Source organism: Bos taurus, chromosome 10, assembly GCF_002263795.3.
Source record: "Bos taurus isolate L1 Dominette 01449 registration number 42190680 breed Hereford chromosome 10, ARS-UCD2.0, whole genome shotgun sequence".
NCBI lineage: Eukaryota > Metazoa > Chordata > Mammalia > Artiodactyla > Bovidae > Bos > Bos taurus.
In genome coordinates, this window is record NC_037337.1 from 36,654,348 (window position 1) to 36,679,912 (window position 25,565).

The following is a 25,565-nucleotide window of genomic DNA, read 5'->3' on the forward strand; positions in this document are numbered from 1 at the left end:
CACAATTTTGCAATACAGAGATGACCACTGATAGTATTTGGGTGCATCTTCTTCCTATCTTGTTTTACTCTAGATTTTTAAAAATAACTTTATTTACTTTTGGCTGTGCTGAAGCTCCAATACTTTGGCCACCTGATGTGAAGAACTGACTCATTGGAAAAGACCATGATGCTGGGAAAGACTGAAGGCAGGAGGAGAAGGGGGCAACAGAGGTTGGATGGCATCACTGACTCAATGGACATGAGTTTGAGCAAGCTCTGGGATTTGGAGAAGGACAGAGAACCCTGCATGCTGCAGTCCATGAGGTTGCAGAGTCAGACACAACTGAAAGACTGAACTGCACTAAACCGTGCTGGGTCTTTGTTGTTGTGGAGGCTTTTTCTCTAGTTGTGGCAAGCAGGGCCTACTCTATGGTTGCAGTGTGCTGGCTTCTCATTGCAGTGGCTTCTCTTGTTGCAGAGCATGGGATCTTGGGTGCACAGGCTTCAGTAGTTGTGGTACATGGGCTCAGTAGTTGCAGTTCCTGGAGTCTGGAGCACAGGCTCAATAGTTGTGGCACACGGGCTTAGCTGTTCTGAGGCATGTGGGATCTTGCTGGACCAGGGATCAAACCCAGGTCTCCTGCACTGGCAGGCAGATCCTTTACCACTGAGTTACCAGGGAAGCCCTACTATAGATTTTTAAAAACAATTTGATTTATAATTCTGATCGTTGCTTTCTAAAACATAATGTAGTATATGTATTTTTCCACATTATTAAAAATTCTTCAAAAATATTTTAATGATGCATCATGTAGGTTTGCTGCTGCTGCTACTGCTAAGTCTCTTCAGTCGTGTCCGACTCTGTGCAACCCCATAGACGGCAGCCCACCAGGCTCCCCCGTCCCTGGGATTCTCCAGGCAAGAACACTGAAGTGGGTTGCCATTTCCTTCTCCAATGCATGAAAGTGAAAAGTGAAAGTGAAGTTGCTCAGTCATGTCTAACTCTTCGAAACCCCATGGACTGCAGCCTACCAGGCTCCTCTGTCCATGGGATTTTCCAGGCAAGAGTACTAGAGTGGGGTGCCATTGCCTTCTCCATCATGTAGGTTTATCATAACTTATTTAACTCTTTTGGATAAGGATACAATAGCACAGTTATATAGGTAGTTGTAGAAGTCCCGGAGAAGGCAATGGCAACCCACTCCAGTACTCTTGCCTGGAAAATCCCATGGACGGAGGTGCCTGGTGGGCTGCAGTCCCTGGGGTCGCAAAGAGTCCGATGTGACTGAGCAACTTCACTTTCACCTTTCACTTTCATGCACTAGAGAAGGAAATGGCAACCCACTCCAGTACTCTTGCCTGGAGAATCCCAGGAATGGAGGAGCCTGGTAGGCTGCCGTCTATGGGGTTGCACAGAGTCGGACATGACTGAAGCGACTTAGCAGTAGCAGCAGCATTAGAAGTCCCAGTAGGGGATTACGGATAGAGAGGGAAACCTGGGAAACTTTGGGAGACCACTGTAAGTTAATGAGAGCTCAAGAAAGCTACTGGAATGTCCTGGAATGAAGTAGGCTTGCTTAACTATAAAGCTATAAGTAAAAGCCCAAGATATGTCCTAGGCCATTAGGAAGTCCAGACATCAGGTGAGTTATTCTAATTAAAAGGTTGTGCATTGAGTCACAAGCAGGATTTTGGCCAAGTCTGAGTTCCAGGCACAAGGGTTCAAGTCCCAGTCTGAGTTTTGGCTGGATTCAAGTCCCAGAACATGGGTTCAAGCCCAATAAGATAAACGGTTTCAGCCCCATAATGCCTAGGCTATTTCTAAATATTTTCATTGTTAAAATAACACTGTGGTTAACATATGTGTCTACACTTCATTTTTAATTTTTAGAATTGACTTTTAAAAGTAGGATTACAGAATCAAAGGGCTCAAACATCCTTATACCCCTTACATTACCGTTGACTTCTCACATGTTTCCACTGAAGCTGTTTCATCTTACTCTCCTTTGTGAACCCCTTTTAAAAATTCTAGATATACTTTATATACAAAATTTACCCTTGTGCAATGTATAATTCAATGAGCTTTAGAATAGTCACAAGGTTGTGCAATCATCACCACTATCTAAATACTGAACATTTTCATTACCTGCCAAAGAAACTCTGTGTCCAGTATTGGTCACTCTCATTCTTCTTCCCTCTAGCCCCTGGCAACTACTAATCTACTTGTGGTCTCTATCCATCTACCTATTCATTTATTCAACAAACATTTATGGAGTACCTCTTATACATCACACAATCTTCTAGATATAAAAGATATGTAAGACTTCTACGGGAAAAAGTATAAAAGAGAGAGGTGTTAAAACAATCTAAATAGAAAAATATGCCAAGTTCATGGTTTAGAGTTCATTATTTAGTAACAATGTCAATTCTCCCTAAAGCAATTTATAGATTCAATGCAATCCTAGTCAACACTCTTAAAAATTTTGTGGTACTTACAAGCTTATCATTTTTAGGGATATACAAAAAGCCAAAGAGAGCGAAGGGTCTTTTGAAGAAGAAAAAGGAGTTGTTCTGGAAAACCAACGTCTATTATAAAGCTATAATAATTAAGATAGTGTGTTATTGACATATACCCAATCAACAAAAGAGAGAACTCTGCAGCAGACATTGACACTGGATGCCAGAGTGTATCAACGCTGGATATCTGATAATAGGAGTGAAATGGGAGGGAAGAGCACAGGGTACAACCTTTAAAAGAATTACATAGCCATATGACACGATAAAAACTGGTTAGAACTGGGGCTTCTCTGGTGACTCAGTGATAAAGAATCCACCTGCCAATGCAGGACACATGGGTTAGATCCCTGATCCAGGAAGATCCCACCTGCCGTGGAGCAACTCAACCTGTGAGCCACAACTATTGAGCTCATGTGTTGCAACTACTGAAGCCATGCACCCTACGGCCCATGCTCTGCAACAAGAAAAACCACGGCAAGGAGAAGCCCATCCATCATAACCAGAGAGTAGCTCCCACTGACCGCAATTAGGTAGAAGACCATACAGCATCCTCAAAAATAAATAAATAAAATTACTTTAAAAAACACTGGTTAGAACCAACTAGGTCCAAGATGGCAGAATATTTGACTTCCAGTGGACCTTGAGCCTCATACATTCACTGTAATACCCTGACACACCCACCAGCACCATGACAGCTCTGAGGCTGATCATCAAAGAGGAAAAAATGGGCATTGGCCCAATCCCTGGAAATCTCTGCTCCTTTCCCCAAATAATTAAAATAATTCTCCCACTAATTAGCCTGTGAAAAACTAACCATGCCATATTTGGGGGCCTCCTGCCTTCTGAGATGGCCCACTTGTTTCTCTCTAAACAAGTCCACTTCTTACCTATCACTTTGTCTCTCACTGAATTCTTTCTGTGATGAGACATCAAGAACCTGATCCTGAGACCAGGTATGTGATCTCAATTAAAATACCATGGGTTCAAGTCCCAATCTGAGTTGTATGGTTTCAGCAGTAATGCAATTTATCAATAAATAGTGCCAAACAATCAGGAATCTGTATAGAGAAACCAGTAAAACTGGATCCACACTCATATTTAAAAGTCAATCCCGGGTGTATTATAGACTTAAATGTGAGCAGCAAAACAAAAAGAACATAGCAATGGCGATATCTTTAGAAATTTGGAGTATAAATGTTCTTAAACATGAGAAAGAAGCATAACTGCAAGAAAATTTTATATTGGACATCACCAAATTTAAAAATTTCTACTCATCAAAGGATACCTTGATAAGTGAAAAAGGAAACAACAGAGTAGGAGAAAAATGGGCAAAAGATCTGAATAGCCATTTAAAAAATTCCTAGTCAATCAGTGTGTAAAGCAGTGTTCAATCTCTTTGATATCTGGAAAACACAAATTAAACTCACAATGAGCTATAACCATTTACTCACCAGAATATGTTACCTAAAATTCAAAACCTCTCGCCTACAGTTAGTGAGGACGTGGCACGTTTGGAACTCTTGTACACTGTTGGTTGGTATGTAAAACCATTTTGAAAAACAGGCATGTGTAGTAAAGTTGAAAATACACATCTAGGGGCTTCCCTGGTGTCCAGTGGCTTACACCCTGTGCCCCCAATGCGGGGGGCCTGGGTTTGATCCCTGGTCAGGGAACTCCATACCCCATGGCGCCACCAAGTGTTCACATACCACAACTGAGATTCTGCACACTGCAACTAAAGATTCCGCATGCCACAACTAAAAAGGATAATAAATGCTGGAGAGGGTGTGGAGAAAAGGGAACCCTCTTACACTGTTGGTGGGAATGCAAACTAGTACAGCCACTATGGAGAAGAGTGTGGAGATTCCTTAAAAAACTGGAAATAGAACTGCCTTATGATCCAGCAATCCCACTGCTGGGCATACACACTGAGGAAACCAGAAGGGAAAGAGACACGTGTACTTCAATGTTCATCGCAGCACTGTTTATAATAGCCAGGACATGGAAGCCACCTAGATGTCCATCAGCAGATGAATGGATAAGAAAGTGGTGGTACATATACACAATGGAGTATTACTCAGCCATTAAAAAGAATACATTTGAATCAGTTCTAATGAGGTGGATGAAACTGGAGCCTATTATACAGAGTGAAGTAAGCCAGAAGGAAAAACATAAATACAGTATACTAACACATATATATGGAATTTAGAAAGATGGTAACAATAACCCGGTGTACAAGACAGCAAAAGAGACACTGATGTATAGAACAGTCTTATGGACTCTGTGGGAGAGGGAGAGGGTGGGAAGATTTGGGAGAATGGCATTGAAACATGTAAAATATCATGTAAGAAACGAGTTGCCAGTCCAGGTTCGATGCACGATACTGGATGCTTGGGGCTGGTGCACTGGGACGACCCAGAGGGATGGTGTGGGGAGGGAGGAGGGAGGAGGGTTCAGGGTGGGGAACGCATGTATACCTGTGGCGGATTCATTCTGATATTTGGCAAAACTAATACAATATTGTAAAGTTTAAAAATAAAATAAAATTTAAAAAAAATTAAAAAAAATAAAAAGGATCCCACATGCCACCAACTAAGATCTGGTGCTACCAAAATAAATAAATATTAGGGTTAAGGCATATACCCAGAGAAAAACATGGTCCAAAAGGATACATTCACCCCAATGTTCACTGCAGTACTGTTTACACTAGCCAAGACATGGAAGCAACCTACATGCTCATTGACAGAGAAATGGATAAAGAAGATGTAGTACATTTATCGGAGAAGGCAATGGCACCCCACTCCAGTACTCTTGCCTGGAAGATCCCATGAACGGAGGAGCCTGGTAGGCTGCAGTCCATGGGGTCGCTAAGAGTCAGACACGACTGAGCGACCTCACTTTCACTTTTCTCTTTCATGCATTGGAGAGGGAAATGGCAACCCACTCCAGTGTTCTTGCTTGGAGAATCCTGGGGACGGTAGCCTGGTGGGCTTCTGTCTGTGGGCTTCCGTCTATGGGATCGCACAGAGTGGGACACAACTGAAGTGACTTAGCAGCAGCAGCAGCAGCAGCAGCACATTTATATCATGGAATATAACTCAGTCATTTACAAAAAATGAAATAATGCCATTTGCTGCAATGTGGATGGACCTAGAGATTGTCATAGTGAGAGAAGTAAGTCAGAGGAGAAATATCATGTGATATTTACATGCAGAATCTAAAAAAGAAATAATACAAATGAACTTAATTTACAAAACAGAAACAGACTCAGGGACTTAGAGAACAAGATTATGGTTTCCAGAGCAGGATTGGGGCAAAGGATAGTTAGGGAGTTTGGGATCAACGTGCTATACTTAAAATGGATAACCAACAAGGTCTAGTGTCTAGCACAGGGAACTCTGCTCAATGATATGTGACAGCCTGGATAGGAGGGGAGTTTGGAGGAGAGTGGATATATGTATATGTATGATTGACTGAGTCCTTTTGTTGACCACTTGAAACTATTAGAACATTCTTAATTGACTATACTACAGTATAAAATAAAAAGTTAAAAAAATACACTTAACTAGCAATTCCATTCCTGAAGAAATTCATGCTCAATTGTACAAGGCTACATATACAAGGAAACTCACAGTAAGGCGGTTTGTGATAACCAGATATAAGAACATTGATAGTGGTGATGAATTATACCATATTTCCTATTTAGAAAACTATACATCTTTCCCCACCATGTGACCTTCATGCCTCCTGTAGAAGGGTTATGCATACCACCTAATTAGCTTTTGGTTTGGACATGAGATATGCTTTGGCCAATAAACTATAGGCAGAGTAGACATGTATTAGACTCGTGAGTTTCTTTCAGAGCTATTGCTTTTATCTCTTCCACAAAAAGGCATGTCCTAAACAGAGTTTGCTGCTTTATTCTGTGTCTTGGAATGAAAAAACACATAGAAAAGAACCAAAGCTGATACAGTTTACAATATCAAGAGCATGACACAAGAGTTTGTTATTGTAAGCCAGTGAAATTAAAGGGTTGTTTACTACAACAAAATTAATACACAACAATGGGATAGCTAAATTCTGGTATATACCAAAATGGGATATCATATAGCAATGAAAATGAGACATACACTCACACAATATAACAACAAAATAATATTGAATAAAAAGAAGCCAGATACATGGGAGTTTCCTGGTGATCTAGTAGTTCGGATTCAGTGCTTTCACTGCAGTGACCTGGGGTTTAGTCCCTGGTTAGTAAACTGAGATCCCACAGCCCCCTCCCCGCCAAAAAAAATATACAAAAGAATATATCCAATGTGATTTCATATATATAAAGTTCAAAAACAGGCAAAGCTACTTGCCTGCTAGAGAATTCATAGGTAGAGGGTGACACTGTCAAGAAAAGCAAGGACATGATTGCCATAAAATTCAGAATAGTAGTTATCTCTGGGGATGGGGAGTTGTAATGGGAAATGGAAACAAGGTAAGGTTCTATGCTACTGGCAATGGGCTAATTCTTGACCTGGGTGATCATTTCAGATTTTTCTTTAAACAATGCATTTCTATTATATAAATGCTTATTTCACAATAAAAAAAATTGTAAAAAATTCCCTGCCATTGCTCATTAATTCCTCTAAACCTTCTTTTAAAGTTTCCAGTTATCACTCTCACCTGGAAATCACTATAAATTAATTTCGTAATTGAGATTTCATAAGATGCTAGCTTAAAATGCTTTACTGACTGCCCAATCTAGAATATCTAGTACTTCTTTTCTTTTTGTTCCTGGAATTTAAAATCCAAAAACCCCCCAGAAAACCACTCACGCCAATCTGGCAATGTCCACTATTTATAATTAATCACTGCTGTTGATTAGTCAGAATTCCTTCATCCTTTAAAGGCTTGCACATTTTTTCTTTTTAAATATTTATTCCACTATTTTATTTAAGGTTGAGATCATTGTTGCATGATGATTTCCAGGAACATTTTTTGAAATTCATGTATTTATTCCTCATTCTTCCCTAATTCCTATTACTTATTTAGCACCTGCACTACAGATGGAAATGAAAGAAAATAAAATGATACACTGTTGAGATTTTAGAAAAATTACAATAAACAGAATATTTAACCCATGTAATATAATGAGAAGCACTATTTATTAATGGGCAATGCTTTGATTTCCATGTTGTTTTTTAAACATTTTCAGTGAGTCATATGATAGTACTGCTGTTTACAGTTCAACATGACTGGGCCTTTTTCCCTCCTTACTGAAGGGAAATTTTCAATGGACATTCAGCTTTTTAGTCATCTGCTTGACTTTAATTTTCTAATCCCTCCTTGGTTATAAAGTTTTGTCTAATTTTATTAGATATCACTCCAAAGACCACTTCCCTTCCTAAAGTTATAATTCATTAATATATTCAATACCATTTTCTTGGTATTGCAACATCCTTGCAAATTATCCTCATATAATTCCAACTGCATCTCTGAAAACAAGTTTCTCTTATACCTCCAGGCATTACATGGGTGGCAGGACACAGATATGATCACACAAATCCATGAAATATAATTTACTGTCTCTGGGAGAAATCATAGATGATTGCAGTAAGCACTACATGTACCCTCTTAGAATATATTTCAAAAACTATGTGGTATACCCCTATAGCAGTCAGGATCTAACCAGAAAAGCAGAAAGCACTCTAAGTATATGAAACAGAGGGAATTTAATATAGAAAATTTATTACATAGCTAATGGAGATAAGCCAAGAGTGGATGGTGAGGCGGTCCCGGAGATTATTAACAGCAGGAAGACTCTACTACACCTAGACTGGAGGAACAAAAAGCAGCAGCAGTGGGCTTCCCTAGTGGCTCAGCGGTAAAGAATCCACCTGCCAACGCAGGAGACATGGGTTAACCCCTGATCTGGGAAGATCACACATGCCACACAGCAACTAAGCCTGTGTGCCACAATTACTGAGCCTGTGCTTTAAAGCCTGGGAACCACAACTCCTGAGCCCAGATGCCACAACTACTGAAGCCTGTGTGCCCTAGAGCCTGTGCTCCGCAGCAAGAGAAGCCACTGCAGTAAGAAGTCCATACACTGCAACTAAAGAAAAGCCCACACAGCAACAAAGACCTAGCACAGCCAAAAATAAATAAATAAATACAATTATATATATATATATATATATATATATTTATATTTATATTTTAATGAAGAAGTGGTATTACTGGGACCAGGATCACCTTGTAGAAGTTGAAACTATGGCAGGCCTGTCAGGCTGGTAAAGAAGCCATGGAATAGATGCAGTCAATGTTGGAGATAACACCCAGGGCAGAAAGATAGAGATATGAATAGCTTTGCTTCTCACCCTACAACCTTCTACTAGAGCTTCCCATCAGCCATAACTAGCTGAGAAACAACAGAGCAGGAGAATAAGGAAAGGGCAAGAAATGGACTTGGGTGACAGGGGGATTCAGAGAAGTCTTACCACTTGTCTCCAACTAGTCAAAGGGCTACCACTTCGGAAAGGGAACAGATTTATTCACCATGGCATGATGGGAGGATCAGCAGATGGAAAATTCAATAAAATGAATTTCAATTCAAAATAAGAATATGTCACAATGGTGTGATCACTCACCTAGAGCCAGACATCCTGGAATGTGAAATCAAGTGGGCCTTAGAAAGCATCACCACAAACAAAGCTAGTGGAGGTGATGGAATTCCAGTTGAGCTATTTCAAATCCTGAAAGATGATGCTGTGAAAGTGGTGCACTCAATATGCCAGCAAATTTGGAAAACTCAGCAGAGGCCACAGGACTGGAAAAGGTCAGTTTTCATTCCAGTCACAAAGAAAGGCAATGCCAAAGAATGCTCAAACTACCACACAATTGCACTCAGCTCACACACTGGTAAAGTAATGCTCAAAATTCTCCAAGCCAGGCTTCAGCAATACATGAACCGTGAAATTCCAGATTTTCAAGCTGGTTTTAGAAAAGGCAGAGGAACCAGAGATCAAATTGCCAACATCCGCTGGATCATCGAAAAAGCAAGAGAGTTCCAGAAAAATATCTATTTCTGCTTTATTGACTATCCCAAAGCCTTTGACTGTGGGGATCACAATAAACTGTGGAAAATTCTGAAAGAGATGGGCATATCAGACCAACTGACCAGCCTCTTGAGAAATCTGTATGCAGGTCAGGAAGCAACAGTTAGAACTGGACATGGAACAACAGACTGGTTCCAAATAGGAAAAGAAGTACATCAAGGCTGTATATCGTCACCCTGCTTATTTAACTTATATGCAGAGTACATCATGAGAAGCGCTGGGCTGGAAGAAGCACAAGCTGGAATCAAGATTGCCAGGAGAAATATCAATAACCTCAGATATACAGATGACACCACCCTTATGGCAGAAAGTGAAGAGGAACTAAAAAGCTTCTTGATGAAAGTGAAAGAGGAGAGTGAAAAAGTTGGCTTAAAGCTCAACATTCAGAAAATGAAGATCATGGCATCTGGTCCCATCAGTTCATGGGAAATAGATGGGGAAACAGTGGGAACAATATCAGACTTTATTTTTGGGGCTCCAAAATCACTGCAGATGGTGATTGCAGCCATGAAATTAAAAGACGCTTACTCCTTGGAAGGAAAGTTATGACCAACCTAGATAGCATATTCAAAAGCAGAGACATTACTTTGCCAACAAAGGTCCATCTCATCAAGGCTATGGTTTTTTCAGTGCTCATGTATGGATGTGAAAGTTGGACTGTGAAGAAAGCTGAATGCGAAAAATTGATGCTTTTGAACTGTGGTGTTGGATAAGACTCTTGAGAGTCCCTTGGACTGCAAGGAGATCCAACCAGTCCATTCTGAAGGAGATCAGTCCTGGGTGTTCTCTGGAAGGACTGATGCTAAAGATGAAACTCCAATACTTTGGCCACCTCATGTGAAGAGTTGACTCTGGAAAAGACTCTGATGCTGGGAGGGATTGGAGGCAGGAGGAGAAGGGGACGACAGAGGATGAGATGGCTGGATGGCATCACCGACTCGATGGACATGAGTCTGAGTGAACTCCAGGAGTTGGTGATGGACAGGGAGGCCTGGCGTGCTGCCATTTGTAGGGTCACAAAGAGTCGGACACGACTGAGCGACTAAACTGAACTGAAATAAAAAGAAATACTTAATACGAGGAACATTTTGCCTTGGAAAGTGGTGGTCCTGGAGTCCATAATTTTGTAAACATTTTGAAATATTACTAACAGACTGTCATTAAAAGTCACAGGAAAACAGTGATAAAATCTATGTGGTGGGTATAGGTGTTCTCTATAAAATCTTTTGATTTTGCTGTATGTTTGAAATTTTCTTTAATAAAATGTTGGAGAAACATCACTGAGCTCAGTAAGAGAGCTAGGCCCACAAAGTGGGATCATTTGTTCATAATTGTATTTGTTATTTCTTACTGAGTAAAAAAATATCCCCAAAATTACTTGCCTCAAGCAGCAAATATTTGTTATCTCATAGTTTTTGAGGATTGGGAATCCAGGATCAGTTTAGGTGAATGGTGATGGTTCAGAGTTTCTCATGAGGTTGCAATCAATTGGCTGGCAGGGGCTGAGGTCACCTGAATGCCTGACTGGGGAAGATGCACTTCCAAACTCACTCATGTGATTGTTCGCAGGACATAGTCTCTCACAGGCTACTGACTGGAGTTTTCCATTTGTTGCCAGGTTGACCTCTCTCTGAGACTGCCTGAGTGTTCTCCCAACATGGCAGCTGACTTTCCTCAGAACAAGTGATCTGAGAGAATCCCCAAGGAAGCCACAGGATTAGACTTCTCAGTGGAAATACACATATATATCTAGATTCTGGGACGATGGCAACAGTGATTATAGTGGCATAGTTTCTGTTTATTTGTTTAATGTTTTTCTAATTTATTTATATTTATTTTTGGCTGCACGAGGTCTTCCTTACGATGAACAGGCTCTTCGTTGTTGGGCTCGGGCTTTCTCTAGTTGCAGCAAGTGGGGGCTACTCTCTAGTTGCAGTAGGCGGGCTTCTCATTGTGGCGGCTTCTCCTGTTGTTAAGCATGGACTCTAGGGCTCCTAGGTTTCAGAAGTTGTCGCACACAGGCTTAGCTGTCTTTGCAGTATGTGGGATCTTAGTTCCTGGACCAGGGATTAAAACCGTGTCCCCTGCTTTGGCAGGCAGATTCTTGACTACTGGACCACCAGGGAAATCTCAGTGGCTCAGTTTTTATATCTTCCCCAATTCCCATACAAAAACAGAATAATTAGACAACAAAACCCAAGGCCTTTGAAAAGTATTTACAACAAAATTTATAGCAAAGTATCCAACTGTGGACCTAGCTGTCTTGTTGAGTTCAGTGATGTTTCTCTGACATTTTATTAAACTAAATTTCAAACATACAGCAGGTGAAACTACAAGCAGATGGGCCCAAATCACTAAGAGCCACTAGCATTCATATAAGAGAAAAAAGAGGGAAACAATGGAGCATCTGACAGACTTAAGAAGAAACCCCTAGAATAGCCAATAGGTATTCACTTGAAAGTGGTAAGGGCCAATTTGAAAACAATGTCTGAAACCCAGAAGGGTTTTGCCCATTACAACAGCAAGTGAGTGTAAGGACCTCACAGTATGAAGTCGATATAGGCTGGAGAAGTTCAGACTCCCATATTCTAGAAAATAAACAACCATGGCTCCTTCCTAGCACAAAGTCCCACACTGGAGAGAAATTGCTGGAAATGAAGTCAAAACTGAACAGGGCAGGTAAAACAAAACAGAAGGAAAGAGAAGCTCCAGATAAAAGTGGGATAGGAAAAAAAGAGCCAGAAAATCTCAAAAAGCAAACCAGCATAGATTTAACATATACAAAAACAACAAAACAGGGAGCTCTGTGAAGGCAAAAAACCAACTGAACCAAGCCTCCTAAAATTTTAGGAAAACTAATTTTACATAAATAAGGGCAACAGAAAAGTGTGCCACTCAAATCCCGTACAAGTTTATCGTAAAAAAAAAAAAAAGAGAGAGAGAAAGAGAGAGAGAGAAGAAGCAGAATAACATACCAATGAAATCATGCCAGAAAGACACAGTCAAAAAACAGATCAATACTCTAATGGACTTATGCATAAAATGATAAAAGACATTAAACATATATGAAAAAACACAAGAATTATAAATATTCAAAAATGAAGTGATATAAGCCCCCCAAAAGAAATACCATTAAAAAAATAATTTAAAAAATGACTAAACTAGATGCAACACAGGAAAAAATCAACACAAGTGATATTTTAAGAAAAGCAGGATGAAAAGATGGTACATTATTTAAATAAAAAAGGAAGAAATTTAAAAGATTTGAGAGAAAATGACAAATATTGAAGACAGGCAAATAAAATCCAACACATGGGTAAAAGAAGTCTTCAAAGAATAAAAACCAAACAAGGGAAGAGAATAAATACGAACAATGTTACTCAAGGTAGCATTTCTGTTCTGGGCTCTTGTCTAACACTAGGAAATGAACTGTCTGAGGAGACACATGTGCTGACAAAGCAAGAGATTTTACTGGGAAAGGGCACCCGGGTGGAGAGCAGTAGGGTAAGGGAACCCAGGAGAACAGCTCTGCCACATGGCTTGCAGTCTCCGGTTTTATGGTGATGGGACTGGTTTCTGGGTTGTCCTTAGCCAATCATTCTGACTCAGAGTCCTTCCTGGTGGTGCACGCCTTGTTCAGCCAAGATGGATGCCAAAGAGAAGGATTCTGGGAGGTGGTCAGACAGGTGGTGTCTCCTTTTGACCTTTCCCGAACTCTTCTGGTTGGTGGAGGCTTATTAGTTCCTTGTTCCTTACCAGGACCTCCTGTCGTAAAAAACTCATGCAAATAGTTACTATGGTGCCTGGCCAGGGTGGGCGGTTTCAGTCAGGGTGCTTCCCCTAACATTTCTAGAATAAAAAATAAATGAATTAACTTAAAACTACACATTGGAAAAGCATACAGTGTACCTGAAAATGATGATCCAGAGTGACCAACACCAAGATATAATCTAGTAAAATTATTTGGCTTTAAAGAAAAAGAAAAAAAAATACTTTGGGCATCTAGGCAAAACACCACATGACATAAACTTCGAAATATTAGACTAGTATAATTGACTTCAATAGCAACATTTTGTGCCAGAAGAAAATGGAGTATATATTTAAGACACTCAAGAAAAGAATATATGAATCAAGGATTTTATATCCAGAAAAACTGATTTTTTACATCATCAGGAGACCCAGAAATGAGAGTTCGATCCCTGGGTCAAGGAAGATCCGCTGGAGAAAGAGGTGGCAGCCCACTCTAGTATTGTTGCCAAGAAAATGCTATGGACAGAGGAGCTTGGTGGGCTACAGTCCATGGGGTTCCAAAGAATCAGACACAACTTAGAAACTAAATAACAACAGGAACTCAGGCATTATTGCTCCCATGAGTCTTTGCTAATGATTCTACTAGAGCAAGAGCTTCAGACAGTCAAAATGACTAGAGTCACTGACATAAGAACCAGTGGTAAACATTAATTACATAGCTCCTTGTAGAAACTAAGACTAAATGAAGATAAGAGATAGATTGTAGTATGTAACAGCTATATGATCTGACAATGTAGATATAACATGATAATCAAAAAATGTGCAGAGGATGAGGACAACACAGGCAGAAAATATTTTCAGTAATCATAATTTGGTGGTGGTAGTGGTTCTAGGATCACTATTATGAAACTTCTGTATGTATAATACAATTATCAGAATGGCGCTATTTTTAGAGAGAAGCTAGGAACTGTGATGGATTTGGGGCATCTGAAGGATATACTAAGATGGCTGGCAAAGTCCTATTGCGTGACCTGGGTGATTTCTACAAGGGTGTTCATCTTATTTTAGTAAGCTATTGAAATGCCTATCTCCTAAAAGTAATTATAAATCCAAAGTATTAACTAAAGAAATCTTTAAGATAATTTGTGGTTAATGGTGCAGTCACTTTGAAAAAACAGCTTGGCAGTTCCTCAAAAAGTCAAATGTATAGTTACCATGGATGGATGGATGGTATGTGTGGATTCAACCCATGTCTCTTGGGTCTCCTGCATTGGCAGGTGGATTCTTTACCACTGGAACCACTGGGAGCCCCTTAGTTACCATATGATACAGCAATACCACTCCTAGGTAATGAAAACATGTCCATACAAAAACTTAAACATGAAAGTTCATAGCAGTTTTATTCTTAATAGCCAAAAAGTAGAAAAAAACCCTAAAAGTCCATCAACTGATGAACAGACAAAACATGGGATATCTATATAACACAGGGTTATTCAGCAACAAAAAGGAATGATGTACTGGTACATGCTACAACATGAATGACCCTTGAAAATTTATGCTAAGTGAAAGAAGCCAGCCACAAAATTATACATGGTATATGATAGCATTTATACGAATAGACTGTTGGTTGCTTAGGTCTGAGGAGAGGTGTGAGGGAGGTGAGGAGTAACAACTAACAGGTATGGTGTTTCTTTTAGGGGAGAGAAGATGTTCTAAAATTAGATGTGGTAGTGGTTACAGAACCCTGAGGATATACTAAAAAACTTTCATTTTTTAAATATTTATTTATTTATTTTTGGTTGTGCTAGGTCTTCACTGCTGCGCACTGGCTTTCTCTAGTTTCCATGCACAGGCTTCTCATTGTGGTGGCTTCTCTCATTGTGGATCATCGGCTCTAGTGTGCACAGGCTTCAGTCATTACATCTTGCTGGCTCTGGAGTGTGGGCTCAGTAGCTGGAGCAGATGGACTTAATTGCCCCATGCATATTGAGTCTTCCTGGACCAGGGATCGAACCAGGTCCCCTGCATTAGCAGGCAGATTCTTAACTACTGGACCACCAGGGATGTCCTAAATTGTACACTTTAAATGGGTGAATTGTATGGTGTGTCAATTATATCTTGCTGCTGCTGCTAAGTCACTTCAGTCGTGTCCGACTCTGTGTGACCCCATAAACGGCAGCCCACCAGGCTCCCCCGTCCCTGAGATTCTCCAGGCAAGAACACTGGAGTGGGTTGCCATTTCCTTCTTAGAAACAGTTTGTGATTGATATGTTTATAGTAAGGGTTCATCAAACCACAAGTGAATTATTTTCTGGTTTACATGAATTTTCTTCCTATTTGTCTTCTCCTTCTTGGTATCTGTGAGTATCTTGTTCTCCTTACCCTCCTTTTAGAATGTGACTCTCATTCCTTTTCTTTTATATTCCATACTCAAAACCTAGAAAATATGGTACATGTCCGATAACTTCAAAGACAATTTATATAGTAATACCCTCCAAAGCTCTCTAGCATAGATCTTTTTCCTGCTCTCTATCCCCATATATTCAACTACCTATTAGATATAACAATTTCAAAATTCCAATGTATCCTAAATGGGACACATGTAAAAACCAACTTACTATGGAAGCTCTATTCCTCTGACTTCCCTCTCAATGGATTCTGTCTATAAATGACATCAACTTTCAAATAGATATTCAGAACAGAAACCTGGGAATCAACCAAGACTCTTCTTGTTTACCACCCATATTCAATTGGTCTTTCAGTTTACTCTACTTACTAAATATCTTTCAAAAGCATATTCCTCATTAGCTTACCAACTTCTATATCCCTATCAAATGCAAACATTCAACATTTCCCCCAATCAATGCTAGAGTTTTTGTACAAGTCTCCCTCATACTATTCTTGCCCCTTTTCAGTCCATCCTCAAACCAGAATGATCTAAAATCTACATTTCTGATCATCTTAGTTTCTTGTTCATAATTTTTCAGTGATCTCCTTTAGTCTATAGGATAAAATATAAACTCAACAATACAAATCCTCAGGGCCCTCACATTCTTTTTGCAAATTACCTTTTCCCCACGGTGGACAATGTTGGCAAAAAAATAAATCAAGGTGCCCTGGATGGATGGATTTATGACATAAAGTCAGTTATACCCTCTCAGGATTTTGAGTCCTGAATCAAATTACACAGAGATAGAAAAAAATGTATTGGCACCCACTCACTCTGACAGACAGTTGAGTAGTTCCTGCTGCCTAGAATTTGCAGCTGCCCCTGATTCTATTTCCAAGCCTAGTTTCCAGCTTTCCCGTCAATACTATGAGCCACTCATCTTTCCAATAAATCCTTTTTGTTTACATTAGCCCAGTCAGTTCTTTTGCTTATGACCAAAAAACCCTAACAGAGGCATGGACCCTATTTCCCAGCCTTACCTCTCACCATTACACCCTATATGTTTTTCTCTTTTATACTAGTGAACTCCTTGTAGTTTTCTTAGCCAAAATGTACCCTGCCCCCATCTCTTATGAAGCCCTTTGACACACAACACAATTGCAAGGGCAAGTGCTATCTCCTATCCAAGGCTACTCTGCCTCCTCCAACCCAAACCCCACCAATTCACTGGTATACCTTAAACATAACTATTATTTCAATTATAATATTCTCTTACTAGACTCTAGGTTCTTTGGGAGTGGGGACTGTGTCTTTATCTCTGATTCCCCAGCACCAGCCCAGTGCCTGGCTCCAAAACGAATGCACAAATGAAGCCTACTATGTGAGACACTACACAGAGGAAGCTTTACAGCAATGGTTCAGTGTTATCTCTTTTAAAGCCAAGTATGAGTACATGCTATTCATGCATGCAATATCTTCATTTTACTTCTTTTAAGTTCTCCTTCTCAGAAAGAAGGATTAAGCACGAGTTTCCTTTCCTCTATCAAGATTTTGCTATTTCATTGGCTTCTTAAAAAGCAAACTGTGGATGGCATCCCAACAAGTTACACAATAATGAAGAGAGTTTCTTTCCCTTTTCTCCCTCATTCCTGGAACTTGCCATTTTGGCTCTTCCTAAGGAATGTTTTCTTTAGAATGTGTTTCTATTACAAAGCTTTTATTTAGCCATCAGGTGGCTTTCAAGTTATAAACAGTAATGCTCTTTGGGGAATTTGAGAACTCCAGAATGTGGAAGTATCTCATACGAACCAGAGAGGCTATACTGTTGCTTTGTGGAGCGATCAGTAGCACTGCGCTTAAGTTACTGGCTCTTCTGGTTTGCATTACAATTAAATGCCTTTTATCCATTGTTCTATATGTACCAGTTTACACTCTATTTCATTGAAGAAAACAGAGGAAAATAAAATATTGAAAGCATTGGGACTTTCCTCATTGTCCAGTGGTTAGGACTCCATGCTTTTACTGCTGGGGCCTGGGTTCAATCCCTGGTCAGGGAACTAAGAAAGATCCCAGAGCTGTGCAGTGTGGCAAAAAAAAAAAAAATCTTAAATGGCAAGAATACACAGAAGAACTATACCAGAAAGATCTTAATGACCTGGATAACCACGATGACACCACCAAAAAATGTTCGAACTACTACACAATTGCACTCATTTCACATGATAGCAAAGTAATGCTCAAAATTCTTCAAGCTAGTCTTCAACAGTGTGTAAACCTAGAACTTTCAGATGTACAAGCCAACATCTGCTGGATCATAGAAAAATTGCCAACATCTGCTGGATCATAGAAAAAGCTAGAGAATTCTAGAAAAAAAAACATCTGCTTCACTGACTACACTAAAGCCTTTGACCGTGTAGATCACAACAAACTGTGGAAAATTCTTAAAGAGATGGGAATACCAGACCACTTTACCTGCCTCCTGAGAAACCTGTATGCAGGTCAAGAAGCAACAGTTAGAATCAGACATGGAACAATGGACTGTTCCAAACTGGGAAAGGAGAATGTCAAGGCTGTATACCGTCACCTTGCTTATTTAACTTATATGCAGAGTACATCATGAGAAATACCACGCTGTATGAAGTGTAAGTTGGAATCAATACTGCCAGGAGAAATATCAATAACTTCAGATATGCAGATGACACCACCCTTCTATGGCAGAAAGCGAAGAGAAATTATAGAGGGCTTCCCTGGTGGCTCAAACGTTAAAGCGTCTGCCTGCAATGCAGGAGACCTGGGTTCGATCCCTGGGTCAGGAAGATTCCCCTGGAGAAGGAAATGGCAACCCACTCCAGTATTCTTGCCTGGAGAATCCCATGGACGAAGGAGCCTGGTGAGCTACAGTCCACGGGGTCGCAAAGAGTCAGACACAACTGAGCGACTTCACTTTAACTTGATGAAGGTGAAAGAGGAGAGTGAAAAAGTTTGGTTAAAATTCAACACTCAAAACTTAAGATCATGGCATCTGGTCCAATCACTTCATGGCAAATAGATGGGGAAACAATGGGAACAGTGAAAGACTTAATATTTTTGGTAAAAGGTAAGGCCACTCTTACCTTCTGAGATGGCCTACACTCTGTCTGTGGAGTATGTTTCTCTCTAAATAAATCCACTTCTTACCTATCACTCTGTCTCTCACTAAATTCTTTCTGCGATGAGACATCAAGAACCTGAGCTTCATTAAATCCTGAGACCAGATGTGTGATCCCAATTAAAAGAGTGGGTTCAAGTCCCAATCTGAGTTGCATGGTTTCATGGCCATATAAATTTTGGAATCATCCTGTCAATTTCTATGGGGCTTCCCAGGTGGCGCTAGTGATAAAAAAAAATCCACCTGCCAATGCAAGAGATACAAGACACAAGTGTTCTATCCCTGGGTTGGGAAGATTCCCTGGAAGAAGAGATGGCAACCCATTCCAGTATTTCTTGCCTGGAAAATTCCATGGACAGAGGAGCCTGGCAGGCTACAGTCCATAGGGTCACAAAGAGTCAGACATAACTGAGTGTGTCAATTTCTATATAAAGCCTGCTTGGATTTTGACTGTGATTGTAATAAATCTATGGATTTGGAATAAATAAATAAATATATTAGAATTTGGGAATAATTTACATCTTAACAGTACTGAGCCTTCAGTGGTATTTTTCATTTATTTATGTCTTCTTTAACTTCTTTCAGAAATATCTTGTAGTTTTCAATACACATCTTGCACATGTTTTATTAAACCTATCCTTAAAGGTATCATGTTTTTGTACATGATTGTAAATGGTATTTTTTAAAATTTCAGTTACTAATTGACCATTGCTAATATTTTTTTATACTCACAATTTTTTTTTATATTGGCAGTATACCTTGTAATATTGCTAAATTCACTTATGGATTCTAGTAGCATTTTGTACATTTCTTAGGATTTTATGTGCACATGATCATGTCTTGCAAAAATAAATTTTACCTTTAAAATTTCTAATCTATAAGCTTTTTCTTGCCTTATTGTACTAGTTAGTACTTACAGTACAATTTTAAATTGAACTAGTGAAAGCAAATGTCCTTTCTCGTTCTCCATTATATGGGGAATACATTCAGACTTTCATCACTGTAAATGTGATGTTAGTTTTTCTCCCCAATTTTAAAAAATGTGCTAAAGCATATATAAAATTTACCATCTCATTCATTTTTATGTGTACTGTTCACTGGTATTAAGTACATTCATATCATTGTGCAACCATCACAACCATCAATCTCCATAAATCTTTTCAACTTGCAAAACTGAAACTCTATAGCCTTTAAATAATAACTTATAATTTCTTCCTTCCCCCAGCCCCAAAAACCACCATTCTACTTTCTGTCACTATCATTTTGATTACTCTAGACACTTCATAGTTACTTTTTGTGACTGGCTTATTTCATTGACCATAATGTTCTCAAGTTTTATCCATGTCATAGAACATTGCAGAATTTCCTTCCCTTTTAAGGCTGAATAATATTTCATAATATGTATATACCACATTTTGCTTATCCACTCATCTATTGACAGACACTTAGGTTCACCCTTTGGCTATGTTCATAATGCTGCTATGAACATGTGAAACAAATATCTCTTCAAGACTCTGTTTTCAGTTCTTTTGGGTATACATCCAGAAGTGGAATTGCTGGATGATATGGTAATTATGTTTTTAACTTTTTGAGCAACCACCATGCTATTTTCTGCAGTAGCCGCATTTTTATACCACCATCAGTGGTGCACAAGAGTTCCAATTTGTCCACAACCTTGCAAACACTTACTTTCTGTTTTTGCATAGTAGCCATCCTAGTGGGTGTGAGATGGTATCTCACTGTAGTTCTGATTTGCATTTCTCTAATGATTAGTGATGTTGAACATTTTTTCATGTACCTGTTGGCATTTTGTATGTCTTCTTTGGAGGGATGTCCATTCAAGCCTGTTGTCCATTTTTTAATCATTTTTGTTGTTGTTGAATTTTAGGATTTCTCTATATATTTTGGCTTTGATTCCCCTATCAGATACATGCTATATATATATATATATAACTACATACTATATATGTATATACTATATATGTATATACTATATATATATATAAAAAACTATGCAGGGGGGGAAACCTAAGTATAAACACTGATATTAACAAAAATATTACCTGCTTTTTCAATGTGGTTAGAGAAATAATATATTTTTTCTTCAGTTCAGTAGCTTATTCATGTCCGACTCTTTGCGATCCCATGGACTGCAGCAAGCCAGGCTTCCCTGTCCATCACCAGCTCCCAGAGCTTGCTCAAACTCATGTCCATTGAGTCAGTGATGCCATCTGACTAAATTTAGGGGAAGCCAAATTTTTTCTTAGTTTCCCATTTTCCAAATTCTATTTAATAGCACATTAATTTTAAAATGAAACATGCTTAAAATGTTGGTTGTAAAAAAAATAATAAAATGTTGGTTGTTAGGATTATAAAATGGAAAAAGATATAAAAACACAATAAATGTATTTATGGTATGGTTATGACTGTGTGTGTGTAGAGATAGAGAATGAGAGAAAAAATTGACAGAAAAGTGCCAAAATGTTAGGAAGGGTTGTTTAATATGGGATGATTGTTGAGTACTTTTTTTCTCTTTATTTTCTAAATTTTCTGTAAGGTGTTTATTGATGTTACCTTTATAAAAAATATAAGTATACCAGGATAATCATCCTCAGGTCCCCAAGTTTGCACTAGGTCTTATCTTGGCTTTCTGCTGAGACTTGCTTCACATCAAAACAACGATAGGCCTATACATAGTGCATTAAAATTCTACTGTGTAATATTAGGATTTACCAAGCCCATAGCCAGATCCCAGGCAAAGCTGCTTCAATGATTTTTCACACTATAGTTGAAAGAACACTGAATGGACCAAGAAGCAAGAAACATTGTTTCTATTCTCAGAGCAGGATCCTTCTTCAGGGAACTATGAACTCAACTCTGTTTCCTAATTCCTAAGGCAAAAGGATAGATTGCTTGTGAGACTCTGTAACTGCAGATCACATACAGAAAGGTCAGCTCAGAAAGGTGAGATCTGAGTAGGACAGATGTAGAAACTTGGTGCAGAATGAAGCAAGACTCCAAGAGAGTTTGGGAAAGCAGGCAGTATGATTTATGAACTCTCACCTAGAAAAATACTGAGTAAGAACTCAACGAGTTGGGTCAAGAACCAAAGATTTCCCCAAATTCTGAGCAAACTTTAGACATCTGAGTAATGGCAGAGAGCATTAACAACAGGGCTTGAATCACCCAAGGATTTTTGTACATTCTATCCAGGAAAGGACAGAGTTTCATGGTAGGATCTGACCGCATGGAATTTAAGTAGGGACCCCAGGCTAGAAGGGAGAAATGTATGGAGAAAAATGCAGTTCCAGTTATATAAGCGTTTCACTAAGAAAATACTATGCTGAAACCCAAAAGTTTCCTTTAGTTCTGGGAGTGAAAGTACTTCTCAAAATAGCACTGTCCAATAGCACTTGTTGAAATGATGGAAATGTTCTGTATTTGTGATATTTAATACAGCTACCCAGGTAGCTCCTGATTATATGGAACTATTGAGTAGCAAGTAGTAGTCACTGGGTTTATGGAAACATATAGCAAGTGCAACTGAATTTTTAATTTTATTTCATTTAATCAATTTAATTTAATTTTAAATGTAAATAGCCACATATAGCTAGTGGCTACCATATTGAGCAATACAACAAAGGTCCAACAGAATCCTGTTGTTCTTTACAGTCATAGAACATAAATAATGAAAAAATTCTTTTTTTAGATATGAAGAACATTACATTTTTCTTTGTAGCCTGTATACAAACATGTATAAATGTGTGTGGTATGGTTCCATAGGTGCTAAATCAGTTCTACATATTTCACAGAAATCCATGCCCTTCCCAGAGTAAACCTAGATTAACCACTTTCTGGGATCAACCTGAAAATGCATTCATCCAAGATGAACCAGAAATCACCTTTGCTCCAAATGAGCTTCTAAACTATGGATAAAGTGAGACACAGCACCCACAGGGCTGAGTTGACAGCTCTTAGGCCTGCCGTCATCTTAAGCTCAGGCCAGATCTGGGCTCTGGGGTTTGGAAGGCACAGCTGGACGTTCATTCAGTGGTACTCACGACAGAATCAATGAGCACAGACAAGGATGTTCCTAACTGAAGACTGTCTCTAAGTGCAATAAATAATAGAGACCTGTATAGTAGTCAAATTAGCAAATTTCTAGGGAATTCCCTGGTGAACCAGTGGTCAGGGCTAGGCACTTTCACTGTTGGGGCCCAGATTTGATTCCTGGTCAAGGAACTAGAATTCTACAAGCTATGTAGTGTGGACAAAAAAAAAAAAAAAAAAAAACAGATTTCTACCCCAGATTCTAGACTTAGAAATGCAGAAACATTCTAATTTATTCCTACCCTGACACAATGAAGAAAAGTGAAAGATAACCTAATGCCAAAACAGGTTTATTGCTTATTATACACAAAAGAATGTGAGCAACTTGCAAGTATTCAATATAAAAAGACTCAGGACAACTTGCCTTTTTTTCACCCTAAGAAAGCACACCATCTCCAGGCAAACAGAGTGCAATCAAACTTAAAGTTTACATAAAAGACATACTTTAAAGCAGTCCCTGCTTTTTAGGAAAAAGGATAAAATTGTCTAAAAGTAAATGAAATGAAATGAAACTAGAACAGTTATACTGATTCCTGTAGTAACATTAACTATTGTTTGTCTATAACATAAGACAGACTGAAAATTTAAATTGAAAAATAAAGTTGGATTTTTCAGCTTTATTGAAGTATACCTGATAAACTTACTTATTAGTATTTTAAAAAGGAAAAAAGTTCTGATAAACTTGTTGGGTATCATTTTTTTTTAACTTCTGGCTAAGAGTTTTACCAACCCCCTTCAAACCAAAAAATACAACAAAAAAATTTAAAGTATAGGTTCTTCCAGACACTAAGTCCAAAATTTTTCCCTTCTTCAAATCTTTTAAACCCAAATTATGAGAAATAATTTAGTCTGGCCACAGGGAACATTTCTACAGAATGACATAATCAGAAAATCTACTTCTTCCATTATTTAACTTATTCGTTCCCATCCTAATCAAATTCCAGGAATACAGAAAGTAAGAGGATATAATTTTCCCTGAAGACTGTGACTGGGACAAAACTGAATTTACAACATGAGAAACTTAAGCACTGAGGAAGGCCCTGATAACAGTGGAAATAAACCACCTTAATGGCCTCAAAAACAAACTGCATATCTCTAAGGCAGATTGGGAGAATCTGGATTTAACCAGGAATCAGTCTTTTCCAAAGCTGGGCAGGGAGGAAGTGTGGGAAGCACAGCTTTCCTAAAAGGATGAAAAATGTCACTTGGAGACACTCTGGTTTCCTGAGGAAGGGAAGGAGACACTGAAACATCTTGTTTTGTACCTTTTAGATCTTCCTTATTTTCCACCATCAATAACTGTTCTATCTCCTCTTTCAAAGATAAACTTGTCTGAAACTCTTGTTTAGGTATCTTGAGGTGTTTTTTTTGAGTTATTCTCTGGTCTTTAACCCCCTCTGACTCAGGGTAATTTAGGTTGTAACTGGAATCCTCGCTGGCATCTTCCTTTGTGAGGGGTAGATATTGAGGCTCTACTGTGGTTTGTCTACTCTTAGATTCTTCTTTCAGTAAATCTACATCCTCACGAGATGTAACATTTGGGGCTTTATCTTGTGTAGAATTTTTACAAAGTAAGAAACCTCGTACCTTTCCCTCTTTCCCTGCTGTCTCTGTCACCGATTTCTTTGGATGTAGTACTGTTCTTATTAGGAGTCCCTGCGCATTTACTCTATATTCTTTTGCTGCTCGCTCTCTGCGCTGCTTCTGGAAGTCCTGGAGTTGAAGCAGTTCCTCCGGGAGCTCCATACATGTAGGCTAAGAAAAGAAAATGAACACAAGTCTACTATAACTAAACTTCTAAACATAGTCCTTAAAATCACTTCTACTAAACAGTATTTGGCAAGCAAGCATCTACTCAAATGTGTTCTTATGGCACCCTCTAGTGTCTTCAACTATAGCAGTATTCTTTTTCGAGTAATTTAAATATGTTGAATCCAGTTTTGCATGTTGTGCATGTGTGTATACATAAAGATTATAGGAAAAAAGTAAGGGTCCATTCCAATCTTGCCCCAACTGCCTTAGCAGGTATACCCTGTAAAAAGCCTTTGCATATTTGATTTCTTACTAAATATCTTTTCATTGGATTATATTTTTCAATTTTTATTTTCCTCCAACTTTTTATTTTGATAACTCTAAAAATATTTTATACAATTGGTATTTGATTTCTTACTAAATATCTTTTCATTGGATTATATTTTTCAATTTTTATTTTCCTCCAACTTTTTATTTTGATAACTCTAAAAATATTTTATACAATTGGTAATATTATATTTTTTCCATCTTGATTTTTCCAACTAAAAAAATCTGTCTTAAGAAATTTTTCCATGTTGGCAATTTTAATGGCTGTATGGATATACCATAATTTGTTTAACCAACTGTTATGGATGGATATTTGGGTTGTTTCCAGTATCTTGTCATCACATAAATGCTACAATAAAGGATATATTAAGAAAATGTGCTCTCTGTTACGAGGCAAATAATTTTTCCCGGGTTGCTTGCCCTTTGACTTTGTTCACAGTATTTTCACTATACAAAATTTTTGAAGTCAAATATCTTTTTTG

The 25,565-nt window shown here is 38.6% G+C and overlaps 2 protein-coding genes across 6 annotated transcripts in view; both read right to left on the reverse strand.

Annotated features, from left to right (window-relative positions):
- LOC101906855 (small ubiquitin-related modifier 1-like) overlaps positions 1 to 24,657 on the reverse strand; it is a 34,848-nt gene extending 10,191 nt beyond the window's left edge. The window contains exon 1 of the mRNA XM_059890820.1: positions 24,592 to 24,657. The gene's annotated coding sequence lies outside the window, so the exon portion shown is untranslated. The remainder of the gene's footprint in view (positions 1 to 24,591) is intronic.
- Positions 22,453 to 25,565, reverse strand: part of EXD1 (exonuclease 3'-5' domain containing 1) — a 42,755-nt gene continuing 39,642 nt past the window's right edge. For all 5 annotated transcript variants that reach the window (XM_059890818.1, XM_010809218.4, XM_059890817.1 and 2 more), the window contains one exon: positions 22,453 to 24,759. In XM_059890818.1, the coding sequence (XP_059746801.1) occupies positions 24,100 to 24,759 (660 nt within the window). In that variant the 3' untranslated portion in view covers positions 22,453 to 24,099. The remainder of the gene's footprint in view (positions 24,760 to 25,565) is intronic.